Source organism: Zootoca vivipara, chromosome 3 (assembly GCF_963506605.1).
Source record: "Zootoca vivipara chromosome 3, rZooViv1.1, whole genome shotgun sequence".
Taxonomy (NCBI): Eukaryota; Metazoa; Chordata; class Lepidosauria; order Squamata; family Lacertidae; genus Zootoca; species Zootoca vivipara.
In genome coordinates, this window is record NC_083278.1 from 117,724,912 (window position 1) to 117,742,194 (window position 17,283).

A 17,283-nucleotide genomic window follows, 5' to 3' on the forward strand; every position below is an offset into this window, starting at 1 on the left:
ACTTGCCCCACTGCAGGCATGCTGGGGAGAAAAACTATGGGAAAGGAGCCCTGCTACATTAGGCCGAAGGTTAGATCCAGCCCCATCTTGCGTTATACAGTGGTGCATCGCTTAACGAATGCCCTGCTTAACGAAATTTCCGCTTAACGAAAGGATTTTTCGAGCGAAGGTTGCCTCGCTAGACGAATTCGTTTTATGAAAAATTCGTCTAGCGAATCGCGGTTTCCCATAGGAATGCATTGAAATTCAATTAATGCGTTCCTATGGGCAAAAAAAATTTCAATGCATTCCTATGGGATTCGCTAGACGAATTTTTCATTATAAGAAAAGACCCGTGGAACGAATTAAATTCGTCTAGCAAGGCACCACTGTATTGATTGTTTATAGCTTATTTTGCTAGGTTTGTAAATGTGTGATTCTTTTTCATGTTGTAACCTGCCTTGAGCATGGTTTTAACTATAATAATAATAATAATAATAATAATAATAATAATAATAATAATAATAATTTTTTATTTATACCCCACCCATCTGGCCAGGCTTCCCCAGCCACTCTGGGCGGCTTCTAACAAAATATTAAAATACAGAATATAAAGGTGGCATACAAATAAAATTATGTACCAGTATGTCTTTTCTTTCTATATATGTATGTACATATCTAGCTGGACACTATGGAAAAGAAGATGGTGAATAAGGCAGGATTTTTCTCCAGTACCCCCATCCAGAGCAAGTGGCAATATTTATTATTATTGATGTTGTGGATTTGAGGGGGGTGGGTCAGCCTGGATCATAGCTGCCAAGTCTCCCGTTTTTCGCAGGAAACCCCCGTATTTTAAACCGTTTCCCGCTGGCAGCCCAGATTGGGAAAAAATCCCACAAATCCCCCACATTTCCTACCTGCCCGGGAGGCTCCATTTTGGGTACCGCTCTGCCCATGTCTGGGCACTGGAAATCGGGCAGAGCGGCACCGGAAGTCGCTTCTACGCATGTCTGGACATGCGTAGAAGCGACTTCCGGTGCCGTGCTGCCGCTGATCCCGCATTTTTCAGCGGGAGACTTGGCAGCTATGGTCTGGATTATTCCCTTCCCATTCTTAGGGCCTTGCACCCAGGGTGGGGTGGAATCTAAGAGAGGAGGCTGTTTCTCTTCTTTGTAAGACTCATGACTGCATGTATATATGGCACAGCCTCCGCTGACCTCCATTCCAAGGAAGCAAGCCCTGTGTAAGTGCCTGAACTCCTGGAGTCTTTCATTGCACGGAGACTGGGGTTACATTGGTGAAAGGTTGTTTTCTGCTGCTCCAGAGAAGCGGACACAGAGCAATGGATTCAAACTACAAGAAAGAAGATTCCACCTAAACATTAGGAAGAACTTCCTGACTAGTAAGAGCTGTTCGGCGGTGGAATTTGCTGCCAAGGAGTGTGGCGGAGTCTCCTTCTTTGGAGGTCTTTAAGCAGAGGCTTGACAGGCATATGTCAAGGATGCTTTGATGGTGTTTCCTGCTCGGCAGGGGGTTGGACTGGATGGCCCTTGTGGTCTCTCCCAACTCTATGATTCTATGATTAAGGCACAACAGATGTGCCTTAGAAACGCCTGCTTCCCACGGATGCAAACTTTCCTAAGGGTGCAAAACTGAGCGCGCATGCACGAACACACACATACAAAATCAGTGCAACGGGCTAGGGGAGAGGACAATTTGGGGGAGAAGAAGTGCATTTGCATAATAAACACCAGCTAAAACAACCCTGGAAAGCAATAACCTTGAGCGGCAATTGGGCGATTTCAATAATTCATCCCTTTAATCAAAACTGCGAGCGAAGCAGGACGACGACAAGGAAATGCACTTCGGGCGCCCAGAAATCACTTCCAGCTGGGTTGCCTCCCTCACCCTGTCTCCAAACACACACACACAGAGGAGAGGAGAGGAGAGGCAGAGGCTGCACTCAGTCCAATGTGAAAAAAAGTTTAGGACCTTTTAGAAGCTTTTCCCCAGAAGCTGCCAGGACGGGCTCAGTCCTTCCAACCAAAATCAGGGCTGGCTGCTTCATGCTGGCGAAGGCAAAACTGCAGCTCGCCACAGATGTGAGAAATAGATCTTTTCTGAGCAAGGGAATAGTTTACCGCAGCGGGTTCCGAGGCCAAAACAAATCTCTCGCTCCAGAACCAACACAAAACCAAAACCTCACATAAAGAAGAAAAGCCTCTGGAAATTCCAAAGGTTGCAAAACAGGATGCCTAGTGGTCAGAGGGCTGATTGAGGGTGGGAGGGAAGCAGTTCAGTAGGGAGAGCGCATGCTGGCAGGGGCTGATGGGAGTTGTGGTCCAAATCATTGGGGGGGGGGCACCAGCTTTGCAAAGGCTGCTCTACAGAGCGCCTTCTCTCTCTCAAATTCACTGCCAGCCTTGCTGATACAAGGACTACGAAATTTTCCTTTATTCCTCTTTTCAGCCTTAAAAATGGATTTGAAGTTCTGGTTAGTGCTGGGAAGACAGTCTTGGTTTCCGAGAGATCATCTCACCCCCTTAGATACCCAGTTGGGGGCCTGCTACAGAAACCACCCAATCAGGAGGTCCATTCCACACAATGCAGGAGTTGGGCTTTTAGTGTTAGTGGCATTAAAACTTTTGAACTCCCTCCCCTTGAAAATTAGATAGGAGCTGCAATCTGAGGTCCCCCCCCTTTGCTTCTATGTCCCAGCATGCCTCTGTGGATGCAACATCACATCACGTGGAAAAGACTGAGTGGAGGGCATTCTTGCAGGCCTGACACAATCTGCAGACAAAAAACTCATCCCTAAGACTAAGCAATCAACGCATGGCAGTGCACAAGAAAAGCATTATAAAACTCCCAAGATCAAAGGCAACAAAACAAATGACCAACACTGAACCAAGTGCTACATTTTGGGCTCGTACAAGAGTTCTGCTTCCTTTGAACCACTGCATCGCCCTGTGCTGTATGTCTCTGAGCACACTAAATACAGGAAACTGACAGTAGCTCAGCCACCCCCAAACTGCGGCCCTCCAGATGTTTTGGCCTACAACTCCCATGATCCCTAGCTAACAGGACCAGTGTTTGGGGAAGATGGGAATTGTAGTCCAAAACATCTGGAGAGCCGAAGTTTGGGGATGCCTGCAGTAGCTGAAGCCCAAACTGTATGTGCTCCATATCTTCCAGGGTGGGAAAGAGGAATGAACTGACTCTCTGGGTCTCAGGTCTGAGCTGGGAGTCTCACTGCCTAAAAGGGGTGCCAGAGAGGAGTCTACCTGATTTGCTTTTCTGTAGACTTTTTAGGTCAGCGCAGGTTGGGCTTAGGATGTAATAGAACCACAGAACTGTAGAGCTGGAAGGGACTCTGGGGATCATCTAGTCCAACCCCTGCAATGCAGCAATATGCAGTTGTCCCATAAGGGAATTGAACCTGTGACCTTGGCATTATCAGCACCACGTTCTAACCAACTGAGCCGTCCAAAAACCTTACCTGCGATCACAGGTTCAGATGGCACACTAAGCCAAACCTGGGATAGCGGCTGCCCTGAACTGACCTTACAGGCCTGAAGAGGAGCAGAACGGCTGCAAACTCCTCCTCCTCCTCCTGGAGAGCCAACACAATTGCAGTGTCACACTAAACCATGGTTTAGTGAATAGCAGAAAATGAATACCAAACCATGGTTTAGCGAACAGCAGAAAATGAAAACCAAACCATGGTTTAGCGAACAGCAGAAAATGAAAACCAAACCATGGTTTAGCGAACAGCAGAAAATGAATACCAAACCATGGTTTAGTGAGCAGCAGAAAATGAATACCAAACCATGGTTTAGTGAACAGCAGAAAATGAACACCATTGTTTAGTGTGTAGCACGGTGTGTGAATGGAGCCTCTGCGTGCTCAAGTCTCAGAGCTCTCTTTAGGTAGGCATGGATAGGAGTGCAATCTCAGCTGCTGTGATTTGTCAGTGCAGTGAAGCCTCTAGATTGGAGTGGCCTTCTGCCCTCCTGTGGTACACTACAGACTGGGACCCTCCATACGGTCCAGTTCAGGGTCCAGTTCCAAAGATGAACAGCAGACGCCTTGGATTAAAAACAGAATACCTACCCCAAGTCTAGATTCTGGCACAGCCTCAGCCGGACACCAACACAGTACACGTCACCAACTTCCATACTCTTACACTTCCTTGCAAGGGGTTGGACTAGATGACCCTTTCCAACCCCACAATCTTGACCCTGTGATACTCACTGGCTCCTGGAAGTAGAGTTGATAATCAAAGACAGGTATGGATTCAATCTTCTTCATTATATCCACTGCGGGATCTGAAGGCTTGTAGGGCGTATTCAGCCCAGCCACTGCCCTGAAACATTACAGCAAGAAGCCAGAGGGCAGTGTTAGTCTGTGGCTGCAAAAAGCAATTTAAATAAACAGTTTAAATAAATTTAGTTATGGCCCCTCCTGAGCGAGACAGATCTCTGCTCTGGCCAAGAAACAATGCTCTTGATTTTGAACACAAAGCTTTGGCTTGATGCATCAAGGACTGGTCAAAGCATAACAAGCCAAAATACAACTAGAATACGGCTGCCAGACTGGTGACTGGAAGCAACAACCAGGACCATATAACACTGGTCCTGAAAGACCTACATTGGCTCCCAGTACGTTTCCGAGGACAATTCAAAGTGTTGGTGCTGACCTTGAAAGCCCTAAACGGCCTCGGCCCAGTATACCTGAAGGAGCGTCTCCACCTCCATCGTTCAGCCCAAACACTGAGGTCCAGCTCCAGTTCCCTCACTACAAGAAGTGAGGTTACAGGGACCCAGGCACAGGGCCTTATCGGTAGTGGCGCCTGCCCTGTGGAATGCCCTCCCTCCATATGTCAAGGAAATAAACAACTACCTGACTTTTAGAAGACATCTGAAGGCAGCCCTGTATCAGGAAGTTTTTAATGTTTGATGTTTTATTGTGCTTTTAATTCTGTTGGGAGCCACCCAGAGAGGCAGGGGAAAACCCAGCCAAATGGGCAGGGTATAAATATAATAATAATAATAATAATAATAATAATAATAATAATAATAATAATAATTCCAGGTTGCCCTACTTTACATTCTGAGCAAAGCACAGAGGTTTGCACATAGCAGCCTGGGAATCATTTGCTAACACCACTGCCCAGGTAACTTCAAGATGCTAATGCTATTTTGTTAGGAACACAGGAAGTTTCCTCACCCCATTGGTCCATAAAACTTGGAAGAAGAAGAAGAAGAAGAAGAAGAAGAAGAAGAAGAAGAAGAAGAAGAAGAAGAAGAAGAAGAAGAAGAGTAGTTTGGATTTGATATCCCGCTTTATCACTACCCGAAGGAGTCTCAAAGCGACTAACATTCTCCAAGCGACTAACATTCTCCTTTCCCTTCCTCCCCCACAACAAACACTCTGTGAGGTGAGTGGGGCTGAGAGACTTCAAAGAAGTGTGACTAGCCCAAGGTCACCCAGCAGCTGCATGTGGAGGAGCAGAGACGCGAACCCGGTTCCCCAGATTACGAGTCTACCGCTCTTAACCACTACACCACACTGGCTCCATACTGTCCACACTGACTAGCAGCAGCTCTCCGGGATTTTAGGCAGGCGTCTCCCAGCCCTACATGGAAGTGTCATTGGGGACCGAACTCGAGACCTTCTGCTTGCAAAGCAGAGGCTCCTCTGCTGAGCTACGGCCCTTACCTTCCAAATGCCGACTTGTTTTTACCTGTTGAGATGTGTGCATGGTGGAGGTGGAGGTTGAGATGAACCGCTAAATATTTTGATTTTCCTTAGAATTAAAAATGCTACACAAATGCTAATTCAACTCACCTGACTCGCTCTGGGTAAAAAAGAGCCATGTGCCACACCGTGGCACCGCCCCAGTCGTGGCCGATGAGGGTAGCTTGGGAGATGCCCTGGAGGAAAACGGAAACGGCAGTGAGCTGACGCGGGGTTTGGAAGCTCCCCTTCCCAAAAGCGCAAGGCATGTTTTCTGCGCTGCTGCTCTTCAAGCAGTGAGGTGCAACTTAATGGAAGGTGCCCTATATATGGACAATTCTCCTTTTGTTTGGGGGTTCCCTGCATGCATAAGCCCGCTCTGCTCTGCCCCTTTATGTGATGTTTTGGGGCTACTTCTTCCAGCTTCGGCTCCGTGCACGCAATCACATGTCATTCGGACACACTTAATCTCGGAATTCTACAATTATCTTTTGCGAAAGGGAAGGCTCAAGAGTCTTGGGCACAGATGAAGAGCAGCTCATTGTCACCTGGTAAAGCTGTTTCTGGACTGCAACACTTTAGGCAGGGAAGTGCAGGCCTGAATCTGCATGGAAAAGCTCCCTTAAACACTGAAAATTAAACTCAGAGCATAGAACAGGGGCGGGTGGATTTATCAGTTTCAGTGTCTCATTTTCCCTGTCTTAAGAGCAGTTCTCCACATTTCCACATCCGTTTGTTAAAAGTGTTTTGTTTTTAAGCGCTCGTGAAAGTTCATGCTAATATGCACATCTTGGTACAGAAGTTTTGTCTGATGTACAGATTTTTGCAAGGCATTTCCCTACATTACTTTCACTAATATGCATGTGAATGCACACTATACGTATTTTCTGTACACATTACTTGGGCTGGAGAAATGAATCACAAAATTCAGAGAAGCGCAAATTTTGCAAGATGGCTTTGTTTCAGTTGTTGTTTAAATTTGTATATACCGCCCTATAGGCGCAGGTCTCCGGGCAGTTCACACGGGTTATTTCATTAAGTGTGAATTACTTAAGCTCACCTTTGAATGCAAACTGGATCGAATCTCCCCTCCCCTCCCCTGACTGGAATGTTTCTCTTGGATAACTATGTGCCATGATAATGTCTTTTGTTTATAGTACAAGGCAGCATTCAGTCCTGTAGCCCCCCACCCCCTGCCCCAAAGTTTGTCATGGCACAGTCCAAGAGTCTACCAGCACGTGATGAACCCTTTTGCTTAGACCAGCCCACTACGGAAGAGAGAAGGGGAGATACCCCTAAGGAGTGCCAACTCCGAGGGGGTGCCTTGCCAAATTATCTTGAAAAGGAGTTGGGGGGGGGAGAGAAAAAGAAAGTTAAACTCCAAATTCCAAGCATCCAAGCCCTCTCTTAACTTGAAAGGGCCATTCTGGCTTTTAAGAGCCATCTGTTTGCTCAAGATATGGCTTCATTCGAGACACAGCTTGCAGCCATCAACTCTTTTCCTCGCTTATTCCGAAAGCCCACGGGAAGGAGACTCACCTTGCCTGCTCTTTAAGTCCTAAATTAGCCCTGGCAAGAGGCAAGCTCCTTTGGAGTAGGTTGGCCCAGACTCAGCAGCTGCCCAGGGAGGCCCCCGCCATCCACAAAGGGGTGCGTTTTCCGTGGAAACAGCCCTTTCTCCCTCACCCCAGATTTGATCCCAAACAAAGCCTGCCAAAACCTGCCTTGCCAATCTACATTTTTCAAGCCCTCGGGAGTGGGGTGACTGTGCTTTTCAACTTTTCCTTAAATGACCCGGAGTCAGGGTGGTGTCCAAGTTTGCCGGTGCTACAAAATCGTTCGGGGTGGTAGAAAGGGATTGCAAGGAGCTCCGAAAGGCTGCCTCTAAACTGGGCAATAAAATGGCAGGTGTGCTTCTGTGTAAGCAAGTGTAAAGTGTTGCAAAGTGGGGCAATAAATAAATAAATCTTAACTTCACATGTACATTAATGGAGTCATAACTGGTAGCAATTCACAAGAAAAGAAACCTTGGGATTGCAGTGGATAACTTTTTGAAGATGTTGGCCCAGGGGTCTTCCTTGTTCTGATGCTGGAAGTTCCTTCTCCATACTTGGCCAAGATAGCTAATCCGGCATAGAACCATAGGCAGTTGCTTTATCCTGGGCCAGACTATTTGGCCACCTACCCTAGCATTGTCTATTTCCACCTTTCCTAGCCTGAAGTTCCCCAAAAGATTGGGACTCAAATCCCATCAGCCCCAGCAAGCAAGGACAATGGTCAGGGATGATGGGAGTTGTAGTCCAAGACATGGGGGGGCGGGCGGGCAGGCAAGCTGGTCTACTATGTCTGGCAGCAATTCTCCAGAGGCTTGAACTTAGGGAAGCTCCCTCCCCACCGGCAATCACCTGCTTACTACTTTTCAAAAAACAGGAGATGCTGAAGGCTGAACCTTCTGCACGGAAAGCATAAGGGCTGCCACCAAATAATAGCACCTCCCTTGATCGTTCAAGTCCTGGTTCTATTCTCTTTGCAGCAGCAAGCAACGTTTTAGCAAGCAGACATTTGAATGATGCAGTGAGATAAACCAGAAACACGATGGACTTTGCTTTATAAATGCATGCCTTTGACTGAAGCAAAAAAAAAAAAAAGACCCCTGGATGGTTAAGTGCAGTCAAAGGAGACTATGGGGTTGTGGCACTCATCTCGCTTCAGGCCCGAGGGAGCCACTGTTGGTCCGCAGACAGCTTTCCGGGTCATGTGGCCAGCAGGACTAAACTGCTTCTGGCGCAATGGAACGCCGTGACGGAAACCAGATCGAACGGAAATGCCATTTACCTTCCCCTTTGCAGTGGTACCAATTTATAATAATAATAATAATAATAATTTATTATTTATACCCCGCCCATCTGGCCGGGTTCCCCCAGCCACTCTGGGCGGCTTCCAAAAAAACAGAAATTCTAAAATACAGAAATCCATCAAACATTAAAAGCTTCCCTAAACAGGGCTGCCTTGAGATGCCTTCTAAAGGTCTGGTAATTGTTCTCTTTGACCTCTAGTGGGAGGGCATTCCACAGGGTGGGTGCCACTACCGAGAAGGCCCTCTGCCTGGTTCCCTGTAACTTGGCTTCTCGTAATGAGGGAACCGCCAGAAGGCCCTCGGAGCTGGACCTCAGTGTCCGGGCAGAGCGATGGGGGTGGAGACGCTCCTTCAGGTATACCGGACCGAGGCCGTTTAGGGCTTTAAAGGTCAACACCAACACTTTGAATTGTGCTCGGAAACGTACTGGGAGCCAATGTAGGTCTTTTAGGACCGGTGTTATGTGATCTCGGCGGCCGCTCCCAGTCACCAGTCTAGCTGCCGCATTCTGGATTAGTTGTAGTTTCCGGGTCACCTTCAAAGGTAGCCCCACGTAGAGCGCATTGCAGTAGTCCAAGCGAGAGATAACTAGAGCATGCACCACTCTGGAGAGACAGTCAGTGGGCAGGTAGGGACTCAGCCTGCGTACCAGATGGAGCTGATAAACAGCTGCCCTGGACACGGAGTTGACCTGTGCCTCCATGGACAGCTGTGAGTCTAAAATGACTCCCAGGCTGCGCACCTGGTCTTTCAGGGGCACAGTTACCCCATTCAGGACCAGAGAGTCCTCCACACCCGCCCGCCTTGTCCCCCACAAACAGTACTTCTGTCTTGTCAGGATTCAATCTCAATCTGTTAGCCGCCATCCATCCTCCAACCGCCTCCAAGCACTCACACAGGACCTTCACCGCCTTCACTGGTTCTGATTTAAAAGAGAGGTAGAGCTGGGTATCATCAGCATACTGATGGACACCCAGCCCAAACCCCCTGATGATCTCTCCCAGCGGCTGCATGTAGATGTTAAAAAGCATGGGGGAGAGGACAGAACCCTGAGGCACCCCACAAGTGAGAGCCCAGGGGTCTGAACACTCATCCCCCCCCACCACTTTCTGAACACGGCCCAGGAGGAAGGAGCAGAACCACTGTATGACAGTTCCCCCAGCTCCCAAGCCCTCTAGACGGTCCAGAAGGATGTTATGGTCGATGGTGTCAAAAGCCGCTGAGAGATCCAGCAGAACTAGGAAACAGCTCTCACCTTTGTCCCTAGCCCGCCGGAGATCATCAACCAGTGCGACCAAGGCAGTTTCAGTCCCATGATGAGGCCTGAATCCTGACTGGAAGGGATCCAAATGGTCCGCTTCTTCCAGGCGTGCCTGGAGTTGTTCCGCAACCACTCGCTCAATCACCTTGCCCAAGAATGGAAGATTTGAGACTGGGCGATAGTTGGCCATATTGGCCGGATCTAAAGATGGTTTTTTAAGAAGCGGTTTAATAACCGCCTTTTTCAGCGGGTCTGGGAAGGCTCCCACATGGAGAGAAGCATTTACCAACCCGTGAAGCCCATCGCCCAGCCCTTCCTGGCTAGCTTTTATAAGCCAGGATGGGCAAGGATCAAGGAGACAGGTGGTTGGTTTCATTCGTCTAAGCAGCCTGTCCACATCCTCGGAGGTAACAGATTGAAATTGATCCCACAAAACTTGACTAGACAGGACTCTAGCACTCCCCCGCCCCGGCCCTGCTCCCACGGTGGAGTCTACCTCTTCCCGAATCTGAGCGACTTTATCTGCAAAAAACTTTGCAAAATCATTGCAGGAGATCATGTGGCCCGTACTGGGCCCGGATGGAGCAGGTGGTTCCGCTAAATTGCGAACCACCTGGAAGAGTCTCCTGCTGCTGTTTTCTGCAGATGCGATGGAGACGGTGAAGAAGGTCCTCTTCGCCGTCGCCATTGCCACTTGGTAGGCTCGAAGTTGAGCTCTAGCCCGTGTCCGGTCTGATTCAAAATGAGTTTTCCGCCACCAGCGCTCTAGCCGTCTCAACGACTGTTTCATTGCCCTCAGCGCCGGGGAAAACCACGGGGCTGTCCGGGCTCCATGCAATCTGAGAGGGCGCTTCGGAGCCAGACAGTCAATAGCGCTGGTTAACTCCGCATTCCAGCGGGCCACCAGGGAATCAGCTGAAAGGCCATCGACATGGGATAAAACATCCCCTACCACTCTTTGGAAGCCAATTGGATCCATTAAGTAGCGGGGGCGGACCATCCGAATCGGTCCCACCTCCCTGCAGAGGGGAAGGGTTGCGGAGAAGTCCAGTTGCACCAGAAAGTGATCTGACCATGGCACTACTTGCACTGGCATGCTTTCGAACTGCTAGGTTGGCAGGAGCTGGGACAGAGCAAAGGGAGCTCACTCCGTCGCGGGGATTCAAACTGCCAACCTTCCGATTGCCAAGCCCAAGAGGCTCAGTGGTTTAGACCAGTGTTTCTCAACCTTTTTTGGGCCAAAGCACACTTGTTCCATGAAAAAAATCACGAGGCACACCACCATTTAAAAAGTTAAAAAAATTAACTCTGTGCCGCCCTATATTGACTATATAATTATGACTGTATGCATATCTCGTTAAGAGCTGAATACCCATTTCTGGTTTTCTTTTAAAGAAAGGTATTGTGTGGCGATGCCCCGAGCCCTCCCCGTGAAAATAAAGACGCAAGACACAAGGTATAGGGTTAATGGGCATGAAAGGCCACAACTTTATTGATTACGACTGTAGAGGGGTATTGGCATAGGCATTGGATCTAACCGACTATATCTGACTCCAGCCCGCTCTGCTGGCAGTCTGTGAAGGGTTAACCACCGTTGGATGAGTCCTGCGATGCACATCAACTAGGAACTCATCCTGGGGCCACCATTAGGGGCGTGCCCTCAGGCCCTCACCTACCACGGCTTCGGACATGGCAACGCCCCGGACTCCTTAGGGGAGTACCCTTCCGCATTTGGGGGAGGTGATGGCAGCAACCTCCCCCCCCGCACCTGTACCTTCTTGAGAGAATCCAATGCCTACCGCCAAAACCCCAAGTTGTGACGATTTGCGTACGCGGCAGGCAAAAACCACAAGGCCAGAGCCAATTTGCCGAGTGGGAAAAATCCTACCAGGTCCCAGCTGGTGACCAATAAATGTGCGCAGCAACGTCAAGAGCAAACCTGCCTAAAAAGAGGGTGGGTGGGTGGGAAAAGCAGGTCAGGTCCGGAGAAAAGAGGCAGTTTCCCCGCCGCGCGCTCCCTTAAATGCGCAAGCCGCGCCCCCAAGGAGCATCCTGATTGGGTGCGCCATGGGCACGCCGCGGCGGGGAAGGAACCAATGGGCTGGGGGGAATGCTAGCCATTCCCCCCTCACGTGAAGGACTCGTGGGCCCACAACATCTCCTCCCCCCGAAGAGGGAAGAGATTTTGTGTGGCGATGCCCCGAGCCCTCCCCGTGAAAATAAAGACGCAAGACACAAGGTATAGGGTTAATGGGCATGAAAGGCCACAACTTTATTGATTACGACTGTAGAGGGGTATTGGCATAGGCATTGGATCTAACCGACTATATCTGACTCCAGCCCGCTCTGCTGGCAGTCTGTGAAGGGTTAACCACCGTTGGATGAGTCCTGCGATGCACATCAACTAGGAACTCATCCTGGGGCCACCATTAGGGGCGTGCCCTCAGGCCCTCACCTACCACGGCTTCGGACATGGCAACGCCCCGGACTCCTTAGGGGAGTACCCTTCCGCATTTGGGGGAGGTGATGGCAGCAACCTCCCCCCCCGCACCTGTACCTTCTTGAGAGAATCCAATGCCTACCGCCAATCGAGCCCCGAGAGGGGTTCGCCGCCAATACCCTTACAGCCGGAACCAATTCCTAATAGCACCTAGTATATCAGAAATCCAAATGTCATTTCCATCATCAGAAAGATGGACGCCATCTGCACGGTATAAAGCAAGCTTATCGAACCTAATGTCCGGGTGCGGTATATAAAGTCCATTCAAGGCCAAGACCTTTCTGGCCACAGCGATATCCAAAAACTTCCTTGCTTTGTTTATAGCAGCGGGCGAACAGCTGTCACGCCAAACACGCCTCTCCAGCAGAGAGGACCAGCAAATTGTCAAGTTGGGGAAATCAGCCAGCAGTCCATCGAAGTCCGCAAAGATAGTCCATTTTAAATCCTGGCCAGAGCGGTAAGCCAAGTCATTTTCGCCCAACTGCACCACCAGAATATCCGGAGGGCCCCGCATAGCGGCTCTAGATCTCACGGTTGGCAGGAACTCACTCCAACGCATCCCTCGTCTCGTGATCCAGGACACACTAACCCATGATGGCAGCCCCAGATTGGGCCCCATTCTCCGATCATAAGCGCGAGCCCGGGCCCAATGCACGATGCTATGACCAAAGAACCAGATGTTAACACGTTTCTCTGCAAAGAAAACGAAAGGGGGACGTAAGCCAACAGCTGTGGATTGAGGTGCTTATTTTGTAGGGCGGAGGTACCCCTTGTACGCTTTGGACTTCCAACGGCCTAAGTCTTTTATTCTCTCTGCCGACAAACCCATATGTGCCGCAGTTGTGGCGGCGCCAATACGAAATGAATGTGCTGCAAAATCGGAGGGAGGAAGGCCACAAGCAGCGATAGCCCTGCGCATGACGCGGGTAAATTGATGGCGGGCTAAACAAGACCCATCCTGGTGAATTAAAAGCGGACCGGGTGAGGCGGGCCTCAAACGAAGAAAACGCCTAGTGTCCTTCACGGGGCAGGGGCCGCAGTGACCTGTAGCTGGCAAGCGCATCAAGGTGCCCTTTCCGTATTGATCCGTTTTTGATTGGCGGATGTGAATTACCACTTCCTTTTCTGACAATGTTAGGTCAGATAACAAGATACCCTTGGCAGTTTGGGCGGGAGAACCCTCGCAAACCACCTCACCAATCCTGAGAGCGCCGAAAAAGGCCAATGAGTAAGCTGCTGAGAAAAGTCTTGCCTCGTATTTTGACCAGCACAGCTTCCTGAGCTGTTTGTGAATTTGGAATAGTAAGACAAAAGTAATGGGTTTCCGTTTATCCATGCGCGGAGGTTGGAGCCTGCGCCAGCCCTCCAAAGCTTTGCGCACCAGAAAATCCGCACAAGGGTCGGTTGCAAAGGTGGCCTTACTAAAGAAGGAGATAGCGGCTGTTTGAATGTGTAAGGTTCTGGGCGCCCTGCCCAGTCTCCTTAGGCCAGCTAGGTACGCTAGGACCTCCTTCCTACTAGGGGGTGTGTCGCAATCTGAACCCATGGACCTTGCGCGAAAGGACCGGAAGTCAGACCAGGCCTTTTTATAGGTGTTAAGAGTGGAGGGGGCAACCGACGCCAGTACTCCCTCTAGCACGTCTCGTTCCCAAGATTCCATAGATGTTCCGGGAACGCCTCCGGCAACTGCTGAGCCTCTGGAGCGAGAGAGCGGAAGCGGTCCATCTGGAAACGAGATAAAGCATCCGCGATGTCATTATTAACACCAGGCACAAATTTGGCAGAGAAATAGATGTTCAATTGCAAGCACAGCAACACGAAGGCCCGCAGCAAGGCAGACACCCTTGGAGATCGTGAAGATTGTCTCGAGAGAACGTTGACCACAGCCTGGTTATCGGTCCAAAAGCATACCCGATGGTTCTTGAACTCGTCTGCCCACAAATGAACTGCTACGACTATGGGAAAGAATTCCAGAAATGCTAGATCGCGAATGAGGGGTTTATTCTTCCATTGCGGAGGCCAGTGCTGGGCGCACCATCTGCCCTTAAAGTAAACTCCGAAACCCAGTGAACCCGCTGCATCAGAGTGAACCTGGAAATCTACTCTCAATCTCAAAGTGTCCTGCCATAAAGAGATGCCGTTGAATTTTTCTAAAAACTGTAACCACACCCTCAGGTCAGACTTTACACCCTTATTGAGGCGTACCCTATGGTGAGACGCGCGCAGTCCTGCTGACAGTCGAGCAAGCCTTGAGCAAAAGGGACGTCCTGGGGACACCACTCTGCAGGCAAAATTAAGGTGACCAAGGAGGGATTGAATTTGCTTAAGTGTCACCTTCCTAAGAGGAAGTGTTTCTGTAATAATTTGCTTAAGGGCCGATAATTTTTCTGGGGGTAACCGTGATGTTTGGGCAACGGTATCCAGCTCAATTCCCAAATACGTTATGGTGGAAGCCGGCCCTTCAGTTTTTTCTGCAGCCAAAGGAACGCCCAGCTCTGTGGTCAAGGAAGCAAAGGCTTCAAGGAGATAAGCACAATCCGCACTCAGAGCCCGCCCACAGAAAAGGAAGTCATCTAAGTAATGTGTCACGCCCTCGAGGCCTGTCCTAAATCGTAGGGCCCAATCCAAAAATGTGCTAAACGATTCAAAGGCTGAGCATGCCACTGAACAACCCATGGGCATTGCTTTGTCTACGTAATACGCCCCCTCAAACTTGAATCCCAACCACCTGAAGTCTTGAGGGTGAACCGGCAGCAAGCGGAATGCAGATTCGATGTCGCATTTTGCCAATAAAGCGCCTCTGCCAAATTTCCTAATAAGCTTTATTGCCTGGTCAAAGGAGGCGTATTTAACGGTACAAAGCTCCTGGGGGATACCATCATTGACCGATGAGCCCTTGGGGTGAGACAAGTTGTGAATTAGTCTAAACTCACCAGGGGTCTTTTTAGGAACGACACCCAATGGGGAAACATGAAGGTCCTGCATCGGGGGGAACGGAAAGGGGCCAGCTATTCTGTTTGCTTTAATTTCCTTATCAATTTTCTTTCTGGCTACTTCGGGCATATCCCGTACAGACTTTTGATTTGGTGGGTTACCAGAAACTGGTGGTACTTTTACTGGGATTCTGAAGCCCTTAGAAAATCCCTCCCCCAAATATTTCGCTGCTTGCCTATTGGGATAAAGTTGTAATAATAATTTTAACGGGTGGAGTTTGACAGGGGTGAAAGCCAAGGACAGGGACAAATTAGTATCTGTTGCCTGTGGGACCTGGTCCTTGGGCTGCGGCACTTTTCGGCCCCTGCCGAAAGTTGCCGCGACCCCCGCGAAAGGACTGCTGGCCCTTGAAGCAAGCGGACGCTGGGTGGGCCCCCTGGCACCTCTCGCACTCGTGACTATATTTGCAGTATGCTCTGGTGCACGTGCCCTTATTGAATTCCCAGCACACTAATCGGCGGCCCGGTCTTTTTGGTTCGAATTTTGCAGATCGGGATGCGTCTGGGTGTTTCTTTTCTATGTAGGGGTTCACGTGCTCACCCCAAAAGTTCTGGTCACGCAGGTCCCAACGGGTGGTGGCCAAAAGGGAGGCGTTCCTACGAAATTCCTCATCATACAAAAGAGCAGGGCCTTCCCCCGCCAACTCATAGGCCCGTCTCACGTGCGCCATATAGGCCACGAGGTGCATTGCCCTCTTAGGGTAGCAAGCCACTATAGTGCCCATATATACCTGGAAACCGTCCAGCCAGTTTTCGAAGGTGCGTTCCGCCCTAGGCTCCCTATATTTACGTTTTCCATATGTGCGTTTCTTTTCCCCTTTTCCCTTTATCTTAGCTGGCGGTAGGAGGGTAAATATGTCGACAAAATCCCCATTCAGGATCTTATTCCTCTTTTTGCTGGACAAATGATTCCCCAGAATGAAATCGGAAGATTCGAAAGTGGAAGTTTTTACATCTTCCACCAAAGCCCCATTTTTCCACTCCAATGTGCCATTAAAGGTTTTGCGGTGAGAGTTAGCCCTACGCTCGTGTGCCCAAATTGGCAGACCAACCAGGTCTTCACCCTGGCCCCAGTACCCTTCTAGAATTCCCTCATCCTCATCAGAACTTGAAGAAGAGGTACCTGAGTCGTCCCCTGGCTCCGTATGCTTGGTCTTCTTGGTCTTCTTCTGGCCCGTCTTCTTCGTCTTCCCCTTTTCTTGGACGCCTTGCTGAGCAGTGCCCTGCTGAGATGGCGTTGCTCGCACCTGGTCCTGAGCGTCGCTATCGTAGGATGTGATTGACGAGAGACGCCTGGACCTATTTTGGGAATCTGGCGGCTGACTCCGCAGACAGGCAGGGGTACCTGGCGACAGCTGGGAGGTGGAAGCGTTACCCGCAGCTGGAGGGGGTGTCCTGTCCCTGGCACCGCTAGAGGCGGCACCCGTAGAGGCAGTTTGAGACCTTGTTTCCACGCGCCTAGGCTGCTCTGGAGGAGTAGCATATGAGGGCCCGGGGCGCACAACCTCGGCCACGGGTGTCCCTGCAATGAAGTCGGGGGACCCTTCCTGGGAAACTTCGTGAATGGTGGCAGCCGGTCTATGAAACTGCTGAAAGAAACTTTGGAAGCCTGAAAACAGGTTAGCCAGGGCCTCAGGTGGAACGGAGATAGCGGAAACCGTAGGAGCGCTGGACGCGGTATTGCCGGCCGTAGCACGTTTTTTGGAGGGCACCACCGCAGACTCCTTTTGCTTGCGTTTAGGGGCCATTATACCAAGCTCAAAAGTACAGTAAAATTGCTAGTGGCACCGGAATGAGGCGTTATCACAGGGGCTTGATGTAGGAGCAGCGCCTGCTGCTATTATTTTATTTTACCTTATTATTATTATTATTATTACTATTATTATTATTATGTAGGCTAAAGGAATATCAAGGAAAGTTGCAAACTGGGGAAATAAATGCAAGCGAATTCAAA

At 49.8% G+C, this 17,283-nt stretch overlaps 1 protein-coding gene across 1 annotated transcript in view; it reads right to left on the minus strand.

Annotated features, from left to right (window-relative positions):
• Positions 1-17,283, minus strand: part of EPHX2 (epoxide hydrolase 2) — an 89,104-nt gene that overhangs the window by 27,262 nt on the left and 44,559 nt on the right. Inside the window, exons 11-12 of the mRNA XM_060273193.1 lie at positions 5,830-5,915; positions 4,234-4,345 (exon numbers count right to left, since the gene is read on the minus strand). Coding sequence (XP_060129176.1) covers positions 4,234-4,345; positions 5,830-5,915 — 198 coding nt within the window. The remainder of the gene's footprint in view (positions 1-4,233; positions 4,346-5,829; positions 5,916-17,283) is intronic.